Genomic DNA, 19,904 nt, shown 5'->3' with positions numbered 1-19,904 from the left:
ATGATGACACAATGGGGTAAGTGTGGGGTGTCTGGGAACACACAGGAGACACCCAAGCTGATGGGAAAACTTCAGAATGGAGGTAGCTTCCAAGTTCAAATTTTTTAAAAGAATGGGAATTAAACAGACCTTATGTAAAACTCAAATGACTCAGATAAAAAGAAAAACACTTCATCTCCTAACTGAAACAATAGCATGAACACTGATTCTTCTGGTGGGAGGAGACTTCGAAAATGAATGAAACTTGTCAGAATATATCAAGACTTCCTTTGGTTTTCTGACATAAAAGGAATGAATTCCTAAGACTAGAAAAATTTATCACTGCTTTTAAAATGCACAGTGCATATCTTCTTCAAGTAAAATGTGTCAGCAGACTCTGAGATATCAAAAATAATTAGTTGTCATATGAAGCAAGAATCTACTTTCAACTAGAAGTGGGGGTGGTGAGGAAATTACAAGGCATCTGTCCCGCTTTCTTCCTCAGGTGCCAGTGAAAACCTGGAGGCACTTCTTATCATGTGGCGAAGAATCAGAATGGCACCTGAAGCACCATTGGCACCTAGTAAGATGAGTTGTCAGCCAGTATCCATGAAATACACACACACCAGAGCCGAGGAACGTGCCCAAAGTCAGCACCAGGGGTATAGCATCAGGTGCTAGGATAAAGAAACAGACATAAAAATTAAAAAGAAAGGAGGGAAGAGGTTAGAAGCCAAAGAAATTAAAAACTGGTTAAAAAGCAGAAGGTGAGCGGATGTGGAGCCACTGTTTGGGACATGGCCCCATGATCCAGTGCTGGCTATGGGTACCTAGGGAGGTGGGATAGGATGATGAGTGATAAGGTTTCGACTGCTGATTTAATCACTCATATTTAACCAAATTTCCTACAGTTGACAATATCATTTACACAGACAAGCAGATACATCTGGCTAAAGAGCAGCCAAGCCCCATACTACGTATTATCTTCCTTTTCTTCTTCTTTGTTTTTTTTTTTTTTCCTCTTAAAACCATAATGGTAAGTTGCATATGAGAATTCTTGGATTAGGGTAAACCTAGGTGTTAGGTTTAATCAGATTCCTGCCACACTGAGTCCTGAAAAATAGTACCACCCTCTCCCCCTCAAGAGATGTACACCTCATGAGATTTTTCAAACACAAAGCAGGAAGAAGTGATAATCAACTTGGAAAGTCACAGGAAAACCAATTACACTCAATGATTTAGAAACTGCTTTAAATGAGTAAAGGGTCCCAGAACAGAGGATCTATCATTCTTTTCAGATAAAATGAAAATAGCAAAATGAGCATGAAAAACGATAAAGTGGAGCACAAGAACACAATGGGGAAAGCGTGTCAGTGAATTATCTGAAGGGAAGGGACATGTCAACATTTAGGGACTTGCAACAACTGGGTTACAACTGAGAAAGGGAGAAGATGATTATTTAGAAATAAAATTAAAGAAGATATTAGGGACAAGAGAAAGACAATAGGGAGAGGACAGAGTTGAGAGATGAGAAAACTAAAGGCTTTCAGAAGGGAACTGGTCACAAAGGGATGAGCTTCCAAGCATGTTGGTGAAAAGCGTGGCTACAGGGTAGAAAAGGTAGAATCTAAACAAAGGAAACTTCCTCATTATAAGTTTGTTTTTCAAACTTGGTGAATTAAGCCAGGCACAGCGGTTCATACCTATAATCCCAGGGACTCTGAAGACTGAGGCAGGAGAATTGCAAGTTCAAAACAAGCCTCAGCAACTTACCAAGGCCTTGTCTCAAAATAAAACATAAAGAGGACTGGGAGGGCTGGGGCTGTAGCTCAGCGGCAGAGAGCTTGCCTAGCATGCATGAGGCACTGGGTTCAATCCTCAGCACCACATAAAAATAAACAAATAAAATAAAGGCATTCTGTCCATCTGAAACTACCAAAAAAAATTTAAAAATTTAAAAAAGGGCTGGGAATGTGGCTCAGTGGTAAAGTACCCCTGTATTCAATCCTCGTTGCCCAAAAAAAAAAAAAAAAAAGAATTTGGTGAACTAAATCACAAGAAGATACTCTTAACTACAGTAATCTCCAAGGAAATAGCTGTAGTAAGAGCTTCTGAATTTCTGATTAAGACTGGATAGTGAAGGCAACTGAGGCAGCAGTCTTTGGTATGTAGTAAATATTCAGCAACAGAGAGAGGAAGGAAAGGAGGTTGGTTTAGTAAATTCATTTACTACTGTCCATTCTTCACATTGTACGAAATGTTTAATGATCCTCTCCATGCTCAATAAACACCACTTAAAAAGAAATCAATCATGAGTTCTTAGGAAACACTGTAGACTATTACCAGTTAAGTTGAAACTCAAGGCTTCAAAGTGTCTCTTAAGCTTTCTTAAATACATAAGTCTGCTTGATTTGAAGGATCTTCCCAACTGCCCTATCCTTCAAGGAATGTCTTATATTCCTCTAGCACAACATGCAAACAAAAGAACCTGATCGTGTTCTACTATAGAAAGAAATATGTACTTGAATTTAAAAATTGACATCCTATGTAATTTCCTAAAATCCTTTTTAAAAACCATGTTATAGCTAGACAAGGTGCCCCACACGTAATCCAGTGACTAGGGAGGCTGAAATAGGAGGATCTCTGATTCAAAGCCAGCCTTGGCAATTTAGCCACTATCTCAAAACAAAAAAATAAAAGTACTGGAGATGCAGCTCAGTGGTTGAGCACCCCAGGGTTTAATCCCAGAATCAAAAATAGTGATAATAAACAAAAATAAAATTTTAAAAAATGTTATAAAGCTATGCAGAAAGGCAGACTCAAGTTCAATTTCTTTGCCATTTAAGTAGCAAAGTATGAACAACCAAAGAAGAACCACAATTTAAATTTTTCATAGATAAAATAGTAGTAATGTAGGCCCATGATGTATAAATCCTCAGGAGAAATACAATAACCACGTTTTTTTTTTTCTTTTTAGTGTAAGACAGTAGGATTTATTCAAGTGAGACAAAAAGAGACAGAGCTCCCCCTTGGCAAGAGGGATCCAACAGGGTTGCCCAACCACTTATTTAAGAGAACTTCAGGTTTTTCTGTTTAATCACCTCCTAAAAATGTAAGCACTGCTATTATAATTAAAAAACTAAATGTTTAGGGGGGATTGTGCAAAACATACAGGTAAACATTTGCATATAAGAAATAATGATGTATGCTTACTGAATACTTTCAGCTCCCAAATATACCTTCAGAATCAAAATTATGTTTCTTGTAAGTAAAACTAATAGATTGGTTTCCTTCCCTCTACTCAAATAGAACCTTATTTCACATTATAGAAAAAATTTTGAATTTTTAAATTTATTTTATAGGCAAAATACTACTTTTGACAGTTGCTCTTTTGGTCATCTCAAAAAGCTGGCAATCTAATTTTCTCAATAATATATATCTGGTTCTATGGACTGCTTCCTTGGTAACACTAGGTGTTACCATCTCATAGACCTCCAAAGACCCAAATACACCATGGTACACAAATAAGCAGTCTGCAAGGAACCACTGATTTGATTTGGACAACATAGCTATTTTGAAAAACTTGTCTCCTTCCATGATTGGGAAATGTGAAGTTAGGAACTAAATTTCCCACCAGAGAAGTGTTGCTGAACATACTTTCATAGCTCTGATGGACTGCTCCTTTGAAATCTCCAATCTTACCATGTTACTCTGTTTCAAAAACCTTTACCCACTGCCCAGAGGATTAAATCCAAATTTACCACATTATTGAAGCCTGCCTCCAGTCTGTCTTCTTGCTTCCTAATCTTTTCTGTAGACTCCTCAGCACTAATGCTTGACTCCTCCCACAGGTTAGGTTTATCCCTTCCCTAGCTCATGCAGTTTATCAGGCCTGGAAAGGCCTTCTTGCTCCTGTATGAATCCTACAGCAGGTCCCAGCTGAACTCTATTTCTGTTGGATTCTCCTGTGAAAATCCTTTTTGGCCCCCACATTTTGCACAGTCTTCCGCTATCCTACCGTCTTTGTTGTCTCCACAACTCACCAGATACCCAAAGGGATGCAGAAAGTCTGATACAGTTTTTGGATCCCATATAGCCTTTTGGGCGTGTGAGTTAATTTCAAAGAACCAAGAACTCAGACATTTGATGATATATTGTTCAGAAAGGACTACAGGGCTTTTAAACTGAATAATTTTGAATTTTTCAAGTTCACAGGCGGAATTATAGAGCTAGGCCTCGTATCTTTAAAAATTAATATTAGTTTGAGAAATAAAGAAAATGTTGTCTTTTTTTCTTTAAAACAATTTTAGTTCTAACTTAAATATTACAAAACTCCTGTGCTCCCCACCCCTATTCCCACAATTAAACATTACACCAACTGTAACTGAAATTGACTTTTCTTCCTCAAACTGTGCTTCCAGAAGCCTAAGGTTCCCAAAAGCATTCTCTTGTGCATAGCTGTTATTCTTCCACTGGGAGGTGAGGGCCTAAGAGCAGAATGGTGAAAACAAGAAGTCTCCCTTCCCAGAAGTCAGGAAACCACTCTCAGCTACCCTTTCCTGGCAACAGGAAGTTGAAACAAGGACAGGAAATATTAGTGACTTTCAGCTGTACAAGGAATAGGCCTCTTCAGAGATTTTCTTTCTCTCTTTCTTTTTAAGAACTATTCAAATTAGCTATAAAAGTTAAGAAGAGAATGACATTGGGAAAAAAAAAGTTCTGATGAACCCTAAAGACAGTTCATTTTTTTAAAAAAACACTGTTGATCAGTAACTTCATTAAAACAACCCCAATAGACCTGGCAGTAAAGCTCTGACTACTCAAAGATTATTCTTTGTTTTGAAAATCAGCATTAACTGGCCTGAAATGGTGCAATACAAAGAACAAGAAGGTACTATTTCACAGCCATATAATCCATACCCAAAATAGGGCAAATAGGTGAATGAAAGCTAGAGCTAAATGATACTAGGACAAAGCAAGCACACCACAAGACTAGCAGGTAAGCAAGAAAAGATCTCCTAAGCCAAAGAATTTTAAGAGCAACATGAACCTCAGACACCATCCATTCTACTCCCCACATTTTATAATCAAGGCTCAAAAAAGTGAAATAATTGGTCTAAGGCCAGAAAGCTTGTCCCAAACTCAGGTCATTCACCTCAGGACACTAGGTGTTACCATCTCATAGTTCAGTGAATCCTGTCTTCTCAAGGAATCCTTTCCTGACCAGAATCATCCACCTTCACAGCACAAAACAGCCCTCCTTACTGCTGTGACAATTTACAATAAAAAAATTTTTTGACTCTTTGCTTAATGTCTAATTCCTACAGTCAACCATAAGCCCATGTGGACAGCAATCCTTTCTGGTTTTGCCCATCATTATATCTCTAGTACCTGGAAGATAAATGTTCGGAATCATTAATTTACTTAAAGAAGACACAATCAAATGATGGGTCTAAAAAGTGGGCTTTTAGGAAAACCTAGCAATTTAAGCCACTCCCTTCTTGGTCAAGCTTTCAATATTTCAGGTAGATACAAAGTACTTCTACAAAAGCAAAGTTGGGAAACAATAAATCCTTCATAAAAGGCTAAGAAAAACCAAGACGGTTAATAAATACATTATCCTTTTAACTATTCAATCAGCTTTTTTAAAATTTTATTTATATATTCTAATTAGGTATGTATTACAGCAGAATGCATTTTGATTCATTGTACTCAATTGCAGCACAACTTTTCATTTCTCTGGTTATATAAGATGTAGTGTCACACCATATGTGCAGTCATACATGTAACTGAGGTAATGATGTCCATCTCATTCCACCATCTTTCCTGCCCCCATACACCCTCCTTACCCTCCCTCCACTTTGTCAATCAGCTTTCAATGTCACTCTTTTCATTGTAGTGGCAATGAAACACACCTGAGAACTACCTCAGCAATAGACAAGTCACCACTTCTAAAAACCACTGCTACTACCACCATGACTACCAAAAAAGAATTACATTTTATTCTATTTAACCCAAAATATCTAAAATTATCATTTTCAAATGTAATCATCATTTTAAAGAATTGTTAATAAAATATTTTACACTCTTTTTTCTGCTAAGTCTTGTGTATTTTCTACTTATGTAATATCTTAATTCAGACTAGCCACAGTGGCTAGTGGCTATCACGTTAGACAGAGTGTCCTAAACCATCTATAATTCTGATAAATTATATGCTCTCTTTCTTCCTTTAAAAAATTTGCAAAAAAACTTTTGATGTTCCCTGTATCAAACAAAGAAACAATGAGGGAAGAGGGTGTGTATTCACTACAAACAACTCAAAAATAAAGGGAAAAGACTGACAGTAAAGTACATTAATGCAATGATACCTTCTTAATTCGTTCATGACTTTAAAAGCTTTCTTCATGTGCCAAGGATTCACTGTCACAGGGCAGTGTTTTTCAGTATTATCATCTTTTGAATCTAGAGGCTTCTGATGACCTTGCTTTGTGCATCTGTACACAAAAGAAAAGAACAAAAAAACAGAAAAAGATCTTATTAAAGATAATTTGGTTCTAGCTTATCAAGATATAAAATGAATGCTTCCCTCCTCACTCATTTACAAGTCTCACTCACAGGATATCCCATTGTAAGATTAAGACACAATTAAGAACACTTTTTGATGGTAACTATGCTTTTGACATAAAAAAAAAAAAACTGGCTAATTACCTCCCTGGTGTCAAAAGTTCTGTCAAAGATGTTAAATAACATTTATCAAGTACTTACCATATGGTATCCATTGTGCTTACTTTCAATTATAATCCTCACAACTCTGTAAGCTAATTACTATTATTATCCTCATTTAACACATGAAGAGATTAAGGCAAAAAAAGTTTGGGTCATGTGGTAAATGGTAGACCTGGATAAGAGTGCTCCCAATCTGAGTCATTCTGACATTAAACAAAGGTTATTTAATTTCATATTTAAATTTACAACGTTTAAGGGTGACAAGCTATGTTAGTATTGTTTTATGAATTATTCTTTCAAGAGCTGGGGCCAAAACTTGACAAAGTAAGAATATGGGGTGATGTGGAGAATTAACTCAAACTAATAGACACATGGAAAATTTTTGAAGTGATAGTTATACAACTCTATAAATTTACTAAAATTCATTGGATTGTACCATTATAATGGGTGGATTTTATGGTATATAAATTATTACTCAATAAAGCTATTCAATGAAAATCAGGATACCAAATCAAGCCTGAAAAAAGATCATACTTATATATAAATCTCACAAAAAATAACATTCAAATATAAGGAATAGCTGCACTATTCTCATTTATTGCTGTGCTTTGTTTGCTTTCCTAACCCTATTGTGGTTCTTAATTCATTCAAATTTGTTTAGTGCCAACCATCTACCAAGCACTGCTTTTAAGGCACTTGGGATGCGTCAATGAATAAAACAAAGACCCTTGTCCTCACTGTCCCTGAAGACTAGCTGTGGGATGGAGAAGACAACAAGCAAGACCAATCAGTAAAGTAGAAGGCATGTTGGAAAATTAGTGCTATTGGGAAAAGTAGGGCAAGGAAAATAGAATGAGAAGCATAAGTATGGAGGGTGTAGTGAAGGGTGTAACTCTCAGTATGAAATACAGTGATCAGACAATGCCAAAATGAGAACTGACATTGAACAAGAAACTAGGAGGTGAAAGAAAGTCCAGACAGAAGAAATAAAAGTATGTGTCTGGCATACTCTAGGAACTCTGAGGCCCAGGTGGCTGGAGCAAAGGGGTGGGGCTGCAGAGAAGCAGATGCAGCTGTGTAGGGCCTTGAGAGACATTTTAACTTCTTCAGCTTTTACCTTGAGTGGAACAGGGAGGCACTGCAAAGGAATGACACAATCCAACTTATGTTTTCAAAAGATCACTTTACCACTGGTTGAAGATACTCTATATGGGTCAAGGATGAAAAGGGGGAAAGAATTTAGGAGGGTGTTGCAGTAATGCATAAGCAATAACAGTGGCTCAGAGCAGGGTAGTAGCAAAAGGTGATGAGAAGTGGCTAGGTTCTGAATATTTTCAAGATATAGCCAAAAAAAACATTCGTTGACAGAATAAATATGTATGTCAAAGAATGACCCCAATTTTTTTGGCCTGAGCAAGTGGAAGAATTGAATTTCCATTAATTGAGATGGGGAAGGCTACAGATTTGGAGTAGGAAGATACAACAGCTCAGTTTTTATACATGTTGGTATTAAGACATCTGACACACAAGTGAAGATATCAAGTCAACAGATAAAGATTGGAGTCTAGAGTTGGAGAGAAAAATTTAGCTGGAGATGGAAATTTTGGAATCACTGATTACATGGATGATGTATGAAGCCAAGAAAATGAGGCATTCAATATTAAGATGATCTCTGAAATTAACCATATAAATTATCCTTGCTCACTCCCCCATACAAATTAGCACTAGTTGAGGTACTTGATTTTGTGAGGGCTTGCCTACTAGAAGCAGACATCAATTCTACTTCCTCACCACTCGAGAGTCTTTAAAGCAATCTAAAAATTAATTAGCACAGGCCACCGCCTCAGAAACAACACTCATTCACAGCTGGAATGGGGGAATGAGGTGTACTCTACCAACTACAGCCTCTGAGAGTTGGGGAAGGAGGAGGAGGATGGGTTAAGGCCTTAGGAAGGGTAAATCTAGAAGCCAAAAATAAAGGAACATTCACATTTGGAGAAGAGACTGGGGAAATACTTTATAGGATGTAAAGCAGATACTCATTTTCACTGTTAAAAAAAAACAGTAGGAAACCAGGTAAAAGGGAAATTTGTGTAGATATAAGAAACCCATATAAACTTTCTGACCATAAAGCACTGAATACCTCCATTTATAACAAGATAATTATATCTGCTGTTAGTTTAATAATTAAGAGCTTGCAATAAAGGGAAAATATACTGAAAATTAGCAAAAACTGTCATAGAGGAGTTTCCAATGCTCAAGAGTGGAAGCAAAAATAATAAAAAATTCTGCCCTCAAAAAAAAAAAAGTTGTTATTAAGAGTCAAGTGTGTTTATATTTGCTTAACAAATTAGGAATTTAAACTCCTGGCATTACAGAATTAACTTTTAAAGTAGCTGCACACAACAATCAATACCCATATTAGTGTTGTCTGAAAAGCTATTCTCAGCTCCCACTCTTTTGATGTGCTCCAGAAACTCTGCAAAGACTTTTCTCAAATGCTTAAAAGAATAAGTACGAAATTACACTGAATTTTCTTTTTTAAGTGTTCTCTATACTACTAACAGCCACTTACAAACACAGCACCCCTACTGCAAAGGTCTATTTTCAACACTGATGCCCTTTCCATAATTTTCCATTTCTTATGTGGCTTTGTGTTAGATGATCTCTCATTCAGAAGCAGAGCTGAGTAACAGAAAATGACACATCAAGTCTAAAACTATACATGTGAAAAACGTACAGATACCAGGAACACGAGCTAAGTGGGAGGTAAAGGTTTACCCTTTAAGTTATACCACGCAAGCCCGGAGTTACACCTTTTCCTTTCTTCTCTTCTGATAAAAAAGGGAATAAGCTTTATCCCTTCCAGAAAGGCTTCTCATTCTGAGACTCACCCTCTTTAAAAATATCAAAAAGAGATGCTTTTTCATGGTTCTTTCACCCAACTTGGTCTTTCCCCAACTCTGCACTCCAGAGCTAGTCTTGCAATTACCCAATGGCCTGTTGTTTTTTTTGTTTTTAATATCTTTGTTTTATTTATTTATTTTATGTGGTGCTGAGGACCAAACCCAGTGCCTCATGCATGAGAGGCAAGCGCTCAACCAGTAAGCTACAACCCCAGCCTCCCGACGGCCTGTTGTTATCAAAACATTCTTAAAAAGTTGAGGTTTCTAAGGATTTGGATTTCGGTGTATTGCTATGCTCTTAACAGATAATCCTAAAACCCTTCTTAAATGGCTGACTTCCACAAATCTCAGCTGTGGGCAAGGCTGGCTTCTCAGATGAGATGACTTGGTCAATGCCTAAAAACACACTACTGGCAATAACTAAATTCTCAGAGAGGAAGAAAATACTCTAGCAGGCTTGTTTTCCTCAGAGTCAAGATTTCATAACCAGGCAATAGTTTAAACCTACTACAACAATTTTGAGGACACCTTCAAAGAGATAATTTCTTTAGATATCTTTTATTTGCTTTGGAACCATGATTTTCAATAGAGAACAGACAGATGTGACTAGCCCAAGCAATTTCTTCAAACTACACACAGCCCTCACAAAAAGGGTCAGATAAGTCCTTTTTAGGACTGGGTATATCAGAACGATGGCATCTCCAGGGGTAGGAGCAAAAGGCAGCTATGTATTATTTTTAAAAACAATCCCCAAAAAATAGGTGATGTAATATGCTCTACCACCCACTTCCCTCCCACCCCAGGACAATCATCCCAGATTGAGATGTAGCACTTTTGAAAATATGAGCTATTTATGTTTTTTAGGGTTTTCTGGTGGAAACAATGCTACAATTCATGAGAATGACACAGCTGTAAAATTTAACAGGGGACCAAAGACATTTTCACATTCAGTACATAAATACTTGGCCCCCCGGGTAGCCGCCATCTCTGTTCTCCCCTCTGCCTGTTCACCTCAAAAGCTGCAAGACTCCCCTGCTTGCAATGAGTCACCCACCATTACTCACAAATTTCTGCCAAGTTCACGTCAGCAGCTGTTGTTTTCAAAGTCACCATCCATGCTGTACTGCTTTGAAGTTTCCCAATTACTTTGTAATATTTCTCCTATTTTCTCTGTTGTCTTCCCAGCTCAACTTGCATTAAGAAACTGGTATCTTATTAACATTGCTCCCACACACAAGTATAGGATATGAGAAGTACAGATTCAACCACATCTAATATCATAACTAGTATTTGCTATGTCATTCTATGGTTTCCCAACAAAATGCTCTTACATCCTTCTCCTCAATCAAATAACCACACATTACTTAAAGGCTGTGAAAGTAGAGGGCTTTCTTCATTGGAAAGCCCATGTTTTGGTTTGTGCTGGGTTGTGGCTTCAGTTTTTGCAATCACATAGAGGCAAAAGAGACACTCTGCAAAATTTTTTCAAGCATATGAAACTTAAACCTTTTTTTATTAGGCAAAAAGCCAGTAGACAAACTATAATCCACAAACTTGAGAACATATTACAAAATAAATATGGCTTTAAAAAATTGCTGTTGTCTGCCTTACAGACACAGAACTTGGATTATGCTGGGGTTATAGCTCTGAGATAGAGCACGTACTTATTAGCATTCATGAGACCCTGAGTTCAGTTCCCAGCACAGCAAAGGAGAAAAAAACTTGAATTTTAACCTTCTGAACTGAATATGAAGCATCTTATAAGAAAAACTTCCTATTCTCCATCAAGTCACAGAATACCTCACAGATAATATTATAACAATACCACTGAAGACATTAGTTGTAATACATATGTTGCTAAAAGATATATTTATGATTCCCACAAATGGAAAAAAAGTCTAAAAAAGCTAGAAATGCCTCATTTTATTAAAATGGATCAGCAGTTAAAAAAAAAACCCATCCCTGAGCCTGCTGGAGGACAGAGGGAAAGCGCACCTCCCCTCCTGTCCCTCCTGGAGTTAGCAGTATGGCTTCATGTTCAGCATGTGGGGAAGCACTGGCAGGAGGAGGAGGCTGGATGTCTGAGGTGGAGAGGTTGATGGAAGTTGGAGTATAATTGCTCTCTGATAGTAGAACAATAGCGCTGTAAAAAGCTCTGCTTCAGTTCAACTCAGCTCTCTCCCTCTTTCCCTCCCACCTACATGACAAACAGCACAATCAGGCACTTTTTGTCCCTGACAGTGACTATTAACCAGGAAGGGGACGGGGTAAAAGCATATCTTATGCAAGGTCAATGTTTTAAAGAATATTTTATAAACAATTAACAAAGCACTGGCAGAGGAGGATATTTGTGAAATTCTAAATTGAGAAAGGGGGGATGATGATCCATTTCAAATATGTCCGTGTCTTCTATCACTCATATTTTCAACCTCTCTTTTCCCACTTTTCTTAGTATTACCCTCAGTTTGTTGGCAAGAAGGGGCAGCAATATGACCTGCCTGGCAATTCAGTTGATGGGCTAAAGTTTCTAGCAATTGAACGAAGAAGAGGACTGGAAACAGGTGAAAGACCCAATGTGTAGCCCTGTCTATGCCAAATACTAAACAAATGACCCTGCATAGTCACTTAACCTCTCTGAGCTTAAGACTGTTTACTTCTAAAAACTTAGCCAACAAATATGTCTAATGTGGAATGTAAAATGAAAGTCAAAGATAACAACACCTTCCCTACTTATCTCAGGAAGCTCTATAAGCATTAAACACCATATGATATAAACATGAAGTTCAGAGGAAAAATGTTAAGGTTAGAAGATAAACTAAATATGAAGATATGTTTTTATTGATTGTTACTGGCCTTCCTCAACTTAAATTGCAACATTCAATCAAAGTTTTTAGTAATACTCAAAATGACCGGTGCTGTTAATAAATCAAATGTTAAGTGCTGCATAGACATCCACTACATAACTTGTACTAAACAGGGTGAGAGATTTAAGGAAAGTTGAATCAGGACCTTCTTAAGTTTCCATCTGTGTAGGTAGGCATATCCGAAAACACCAAGGAATGGCCCGCATAGGTACACAGTTGAGAGATTGCGGGCTACTGATTAGAAATGTTATAGGAATGCAACTATGAGCTGGAAAGAGCTGGAGTAAATAAGAGTGGGCCTCCAAATGGGCCTTGAAGGAACTCCAAGACATTTTTACTGGGAATAGGAGGATGGCAATAATAGGAAGAGTATAGAGAATTCTGGATTAAGATAAGGCAGAGTTTGGTCTAGGAGGTTAAAGTACTTAATGACCTCAGATATATAAGACAAGGTAGAAATGATGAAGGGATATGTCTTTCATATTACATTCCACATTAGTTTGGTCTAGGAGGTTAAAGTACTTAATGATCCCAGATATATAAGACAAGGTAGAAATGACGAAGGGATATGACTCTATTTTTGATAAGTCATTTTGCATGAATCTAAAATGTTGGAAGTTAAAACAGTATTAGACAGAAAGGAGAGGAGACAATAGAGTTCACAAGGAGACGACTAACAAAATTCAGGTATCAAGGGATGAAATCCACTTGTGAGAATGACAACAGTCAGAACAGACACTTGAAACCAAGACTCTACAGTTCCTGTGGGAACTGAGTTGAACCGTTAAAATTTGGAAGCCGAATAGAGGGAAATCAAAGGCTATTCCAATGTTTTGTGTACTGACAACCAGAAGAATGGTTGCCCCACTGATGACTGGAAAGGTTACAAAGGGAAGTTTGAGAACAAATGTCATGAATTCAGTTTTAGAGATGCTGAGTTTTAGGTCTGAGCTAAGAGTAGATACTCCATTAGAAGCTCAAAATTTCAGCCAGGTGCAGTGGCACATGCCTGTAATCCCAGCAACTTGGGAGGCTGGGGCAGGAAGATTTGAAATGCAAGGTCAGGCTTGACAACTTAGAGAGACCCTATCTCAAAATAAAAATAAAAAGGGCTTGGGGATGTAGCTCAGTGAAAGAGCTCCCCTGGGTTCAATTCCCAGTTGGGGAAAAAAAAAAAAAAAAGCTGTAGCTCAAAATTCCAAATAATACAAATTATAGATTTGAGTGGAGACTTAGACTTAAGATACAGATTGAGCCATAACAGAGATTAATAGGTGACTGACTGAAAAGAAGAACTGGCCAATATCTACTTCTGTAAGGAATAACTGCTGCCCATGAACAGTAACAGAAGATAAGCCACATGAGAAGAAAGAAAGTTATCAACAGAAAGAGATTAGAATCCCGGTTTTTCCAATACTTACAAGCTTGGGAAAGTAACTTAATCTCTTTTTTCCTCAGATGAAAAATATATAATGATAAGAGACTAATGAGAAGTTATACTTCATTTCTGTATGATGTGTCAAAATGTATTCTATTGTCATGTATAACTATTTAGAACAAATTTTTTAAAAAGAAAAAAACAGAGAACTACACTATAAGATTGTTAAGATTAAATGAGACAAAGTATGTAAATCATATTTAGCAAACTAAAAACCAAAGGAGAAAAACAAGTAAAAGTAAAGGCAAGGGCTTGTTTTTCAAGACAGAATCAGTGAAAGGAACTAGAAAAGGAATCATTTAGCAAATGCCAATAGTCCAAACTGTAAGAAAGTTCAGTGTATAACACACAGAAAGTATACTGACCCACTCATTAAAACAATTATCTCAGTGGGGAAAGAATGCAAGAGCACCTTTGTGCTTTCTGTTCCCTCTACCTGGAATACTGTTCTTCTCTTCTGAACTCTGCTCAAATGTCACCTCATCAAAGATGTCCTGACCTTATCTGAACTATCATTCTGCCCCTCATTACTCTCTACCAGTATCAATATATTCGTTTACTATTAATTTCGACCATGATCATCTTTATTCCCTTTGTTCATGTTTTATTGAATATTTTTGTCTTTTCTTCCCAATTTATAAATTATTTTCTTTCAAAATAAAATTGACCATGAGGAAAATGGACTTTTGCTTTCTGAGATATCCCCAACCTGTCCTCATACTCAATGAATATGAAAAAAAAATCCTGCACTGCTTCATCATAAACAGCAGTAAATGCATATAGGATTCTGTGGAATACATTAGAAAAGCATCTGAAGGCCAATTTTCCTTTTCTGTATCACTGTCAAAGAATCTTCTGCCTGATATTAAATTCAATGATTTTATAAACACTCCAGTGCAAACCCAAATAATCACACAGGAGTAAATTTACAGGCACCTTCACAAAAGTACACTTACTAACATTTACTGAATGCCTACTAGGCATTACAAAATAGAATCAAAAACAAGAGGTTTGGGGCTTTGGGAGGAGGGGGTAGATTTCTAAGCATTAGAAAATGTTAAGACCATTACATACCTATTTTCAGAATCTACCTTCTGAATCTACCTATTTTCAGAATCCACTTTTTAAGTTTCCAAATACATCTCCAAATGCATGGCCTATAGAGAACACTTCCTTTAACACATGTTGATATTTATAAGTCTTCTTTCACTATTATCCTGTGGGCTACTAGTACTCCTAACTCTCTTAAATACCTTTGCCTATTACTGGGGAGATTCACCTATGAGAGATGCCCAGCATACTCTTAGGACTAATTGTTACAAAAGAAGAATACACTCCAATACACTTTATAAAAGACAAACAAATGCATATTGGGGTAACTCATAACACGGTTCCCAATTGAGCATCACTGACTCTTAGAACATTAAAGTCATCTGATTCAATGGATTACAAATACCAGGTTTCAATTAATTTCTTTTTTAAATTTTTTTCTTAGTTGTAGTTGGACACAATACCTTTATTTTATTTATGTATTTTATCCCTATCCCTATTTATATATAAATAAAATAAAGGTATTGGTGCCTTGCACTGCTGAGCCACAACCCCAGCTCCTCCGTTAATTTTTTACTTATCTGTGACAAAATGAAGACAAAGCAACAAGTTCTCATAAAACTAAATGTATTCAACTTAAGGACTATCCTTTATTCAGATATTACACCCTTTCTTATATTTGAGGAAGACAGTAAAATGCCCTTTCTTTCATTAAAAAAAGTGGCAATAATTGGTAATGATTGTTTTTATTTAATTATTTGTCAATAATTATTTTACTTGGCAAAACAAGAAGCAGTAGTTATATATAAAAAAAAAAGCAGCTCAAAGAAACCCAAAATCTGAGAACCTCTGCTCTAATCCAACCAATCTTCTGCTGCCCAAATCCCTTAGAGCATGGCCAACAAGTTGCTTGCTTGTTTGAACACCTTTGATGACAAGAGTCTCCAGTGATGTAGAATCATCCATTAAAAAAATATCATTCTATCTGAGGCATGTTTGCTTGGTTTTGTTAAGAAAAAGCAAAAAAAGGAAAGCCTGTAGCATGTACGCTGACTTGGGGCAGACATGGTGATAACTTGGGAGGCTGAGGCCAGAGGACAGCCTCCGCAACTTGGTGAGACCCTGTCTCAAAAAAAAAAAAAAAAAAAATCTGAAAGGGCTAGGGTTACTCAGCTCTTTTTACTCAGCAGTAGAATACTCCTGGGTTCGCTCTCCAGTACTCTAAAAAAATTAGACATAACCTCACTTGAGATAAAGAAGCCAGTAAGAAAACAAAGGCAAAAAAAAAAGAAAACTGTTCAGTGAGGGGAGATAAAAGGGATGCACTCAGTCCTATGCCTCACAGTCTTCCTGCAAGTTAACAACTATGACAATCCTTTATACAAATAACTATGAAGTTAGAAGGTATAAAACAGTCCTGTGGACAGGGCTGATCATTTTACATTTCCTTCAGCATGTAGCAGTTTATTACCTGAAATTCCTTTACTAATAATCTATATTTAGGGTATAGCTGCATACCTTTTGGGTTTGAGCAGAAGCAAATGTCACATGTCTTAATATACCCAGACCTCAAAATGCAGCAGAATTTAAATGCCACATATAATCAAGGTTGCAGAAAATATTAAGCAGAAATACAAAATCCACTGACAATATGAGAATCATAAAAGGACAGGAGGCAAGGAATGAGCACAAAAGATCAAAAGGTCAAGGAGATCATCTCGAAGGGGAAAAAAATTTGGGCAAAGATGCCCGCTACTCGAATACAGTATGCTACAGGCCAAAGGGGGGCAAGGTAGATTGGAGAACAACATAAACTTGGCTGTTAAAAAAGCACCATATACAATGCCAGGCAGAGACAGGCATTCAAATAGTTGCAGAGTGAATGAATTAATAAACACTTACACAAAGAGATTTTTGAGTCTCTGCTTCCAACCACATCATCCATGGCACTTTAAGTCCAGGGAGAACATCTTTCTTTGCCTTAATGCTCAAGATAAAAATCTAACCTATGAAAAGCCAAGTGTTCCCAATAACTTCCACTAGTCTCTGTCCTATCCCAGTGCTAGCAGTGAAGTCTCTTCTCAAAGCCCCTACCTACATTTCTGAAATCTGGTACGCTTGATCCAGGATAGAAAGAAGTTAATGGGAGCAGAGGCAACGGGAGGTGTGTGTGTGGGGCCAACACAACCACACACACACTAGTTCTGACCGATAAGTAACACTATACAGGGTCTGGAATTAGGGTTAATTACTGATAGACCAAATGAAAATAAAACTTATTTGTATTTTTAATTAAATGGATGGAAAAAAATAAAAAAGTCTCAGTAACTTTAGCCTCCCATGATTGAAAGGAGTTTCAACAATTCTTTCATCCTGCTGGCTGACATTCCAGGTATTCCCTTATATCTCAGTCTCACATTGTTTCAGCATTTTTTTTTCCAGTAGTGGGAATAGAACCTAGAGGTAATTTACCAAAGAGCTACATCCCTATCTTTTTCTGAGACAGGGTCTCACTAAGTTGCTAAGACTGGCCTTGAACTTGCAATCTTCCTGCCTCAGTCTCCCAAGTCCCTGGAATTACATGACATCCACCACCATGCCTGACTTCCAGCACTATTTATGGAGTCTCAATACCAAAGAATTGTGCTGAATATCAAAATCACAACTAGCAGATCTGCCCTAATTCAGTTTATCAATATTAGCATGCACACATCTATCTCATTTTTATACTTCAATGTAAGTCATTTTTCTATGTCTCTACTCCCTCCCTCCACAGCCTGATTTTCCACACCTTTCTTTTCATCTGCATTCTAAGATCCCCTTGTTCTTGCTTTAGTTCACTCTGTTCCAAAAGTAAAAGGGACTACGTGGACTGATATAAAAAGGGGGCAGGTTTACTACACATAACAATCCTACATACTATATATTATACATGATGTGTTGTCTATATAAGTGCTTCTGAACCTGAGCAGAAACCTCATATGCTTCTGCTATGTTCTTGCTGCTGAATCTAACAATCCACCATCGTGTTTCCTAGGGGTTCAGGAGGCTACCCTCAACCTGCTGGAGAATAGGATCAGACCACAGAGCCTCAAAGCCACAGCAATCAAGAAGCAGCTGAGCCCCTGCTTTTTCTATCAGCCCAGGAGGGTCAATTCAAGAGTTTTAACATCTGTCCCTCAGATCCCCATGACCTGTTCCACTCCAGCTAAAAATTCTGTAATGCACTTTGAGAAATTGTAGCTCCAGAATCTCATTCGTTCTCCCTAAAGGGCTCAACATCAAAAACATTTTCAGCCCGAACAATTTAGCCATATTTTGGCTGGAATTCTGCCAACTAGCCACAAGAGGCTGATGTGGTACAACTGCCATGGAGTGAAGCTAGCCAAATCTAACTGAAAAACGGTAAGGATTCATGAATCACCTCTCATGAAAAGGTACATCGTTCTTTAGAATGAGGTTTGTCTGCGCTTTGAAAAGTCAAATTCAAAGGGCTCTTGTTCCTTCATAAAGGCTTAACTAAGGAAAGCAGATCAAAACCAAAATTTTCAAAACTCATGGGGATTTACAGTCTGCTTTTACCAACATATTTTAAAATTTAAAAAAAAATCTCGTACTGAATAATACAATATCTTCCACCCATAATTTTTCAGCTTTTATGATTCCTACAAAGTAAATTTTGTTGCAGGTGATTTTCAATGTACTTGAACACCAGGAAAAAGACACCTGTGCCTGGCAGGTCGATAGACTACTAATGTGCCCCAGGTAACAAGGAAACAGAAGATGCTCTTGATTTCTGGATAAAATGTTCTGCAGTGCCAGGTAGGAGGTCACATGCCCTGAACGGCCGCAGCTCATTTAGAGTGATGTAAAAGCTCTTCAGATATTAATTTTGTTAGAAATTAGGGGAAACATGCAACCTAAGACCAATTCGTTTAGACACCGGGCGTCTGGTACTTTCCAGTTTCCTTTTTTCACCGGAGTCCGAGCAGCCTGTCTGTACCTATTAGAAAGGGGTGGGCCAGCCGGGCACCGGCAGCCCATGCATTTCAGGGAGGAATCACAGAACGGGCAGAGTCCCCCCCACCCCGTGCACAGCCCCATCCCGAATCTTCTATTCGCCTGGGACTGGGAAGACTGCCCTGGAAACCCCGGGCAGCGTTAGAAGTCACTGCCTGGCCAGGCTGAGTTCCGTCGCCTTCGGCTCCGGACTGCGGGCACCGCGCCTCGTCACGCCCCGCATCTCCCACCTCCCGCCGCCTCCGGCGTCCTCCGCCGGCCGGCACCGGGCGGCCGTCCCCGAGCAGCTCCGTGGCCGGCGACACGCGCCGCAGCGCGGGCGCGCTTATCCGCAGCGGCGCAGCCCGCCCGCCACCCGCCCGCCCGCTCACTCACACGGGAGGCAGCGGCGGCGTCTCCATTGTGGCTCCTCTCGGGCTTCAGAACGCAGGCACCGACCGCCGCCGCCAGCACCATTCCAGCCGCGGACGCCGGCACTGCCCGCCCGCCGAGCCGCGTTCCATCCGCCCCGGAGGAGGCGCCGTGCTCTCCTCACCGCGCGCCACCACCTGCGGCGGCGGCCCCCGCGGCCATGGCCCGCTCGGCCGGGCGCGCTCCGTGTGCCTGCGCGGCTCCCGCGCTCGCCCGACTGCGGGGCGGCAGCGGCGGCGGCGGCGGCGGCGGCGGGACGGGCGGGCGCGCGGGCTCGGCCACTTCCGGGTTCGGCCCCGGCTGGCGCCGACGCCGTGACGGGACGGCGATGCGGCCTCCCGCGGCGGCCGGGGACCCCTCCCTCGGCGCCTCCCCTTCCTCCTGTTGTGCTGCTGTCGCTGCTGCTGCCGCCCAGGCGGCTTCTGCTGTGCTGCTTCTGGAGGCGGGCGGGCGGGCGGGCGCGAGCCGGAGCGGGGCGGGCGGGCCCAGACGCGGGGCCGGGGCGCGGGC

At 39.2% G+C, this 19,904-nt stretch overlaps 1 protein-coding gene across 4 annotated transcripts in view; it reads right to left on the bottom strand.

Moving 5' to 3' along the window:
- Nucleotides 1–19,522, bottom strand: part of Klhl2 (kelch like family member 2) — a 94,652-nt gene extending 75,130 nt beyond the window's left edge. For all 4 annotated transcript variants that reach the window (XR_013430252.1, XR_013430253.1, XM_078030957.1 and 1 more), the window contains exons 1-2: nt 19,359–19,522; nt 6,348–6,473 (exon numbers count right to left, since the gene is read on the bottom strand). Coding sequence is in view for 2 of the 4 variants with exons in the window: in XM_078030957.1 (XP_077887083.1) it covers nt 6,348–6,473; nt 19,359–19,384 (152 nt within the window). In the remaining 2 variants the exon portion in view is untranslated. The remainder of the gene's footprint in view (nt 1–6,347; nt 6,474–19,358) is intronic.
- Nucleotides 19,523–19,904: the final 382 nt, after the last annotated feature.

This window comes from Ictidomys tridecemlineatus, chromosome 14 (assembly GCF_052094955.1).
Source record: "Ictidomys tridecemlineatus isolate mIctTri1 chromosome 14, mIctTri1.hap1, whole genome shotgun sequence".
Lineage (NCBI taxonomy): Eukaryota > Metazoa > Chordata > Mammalia > Rodentia > Sciuridae > Ictidomys > Ictidomys tridecemlineatus.
Note: the sequence above shows the minus strand (reverse complement) of the source record. Positions and strands in the feature narration are given on the sequence as shown.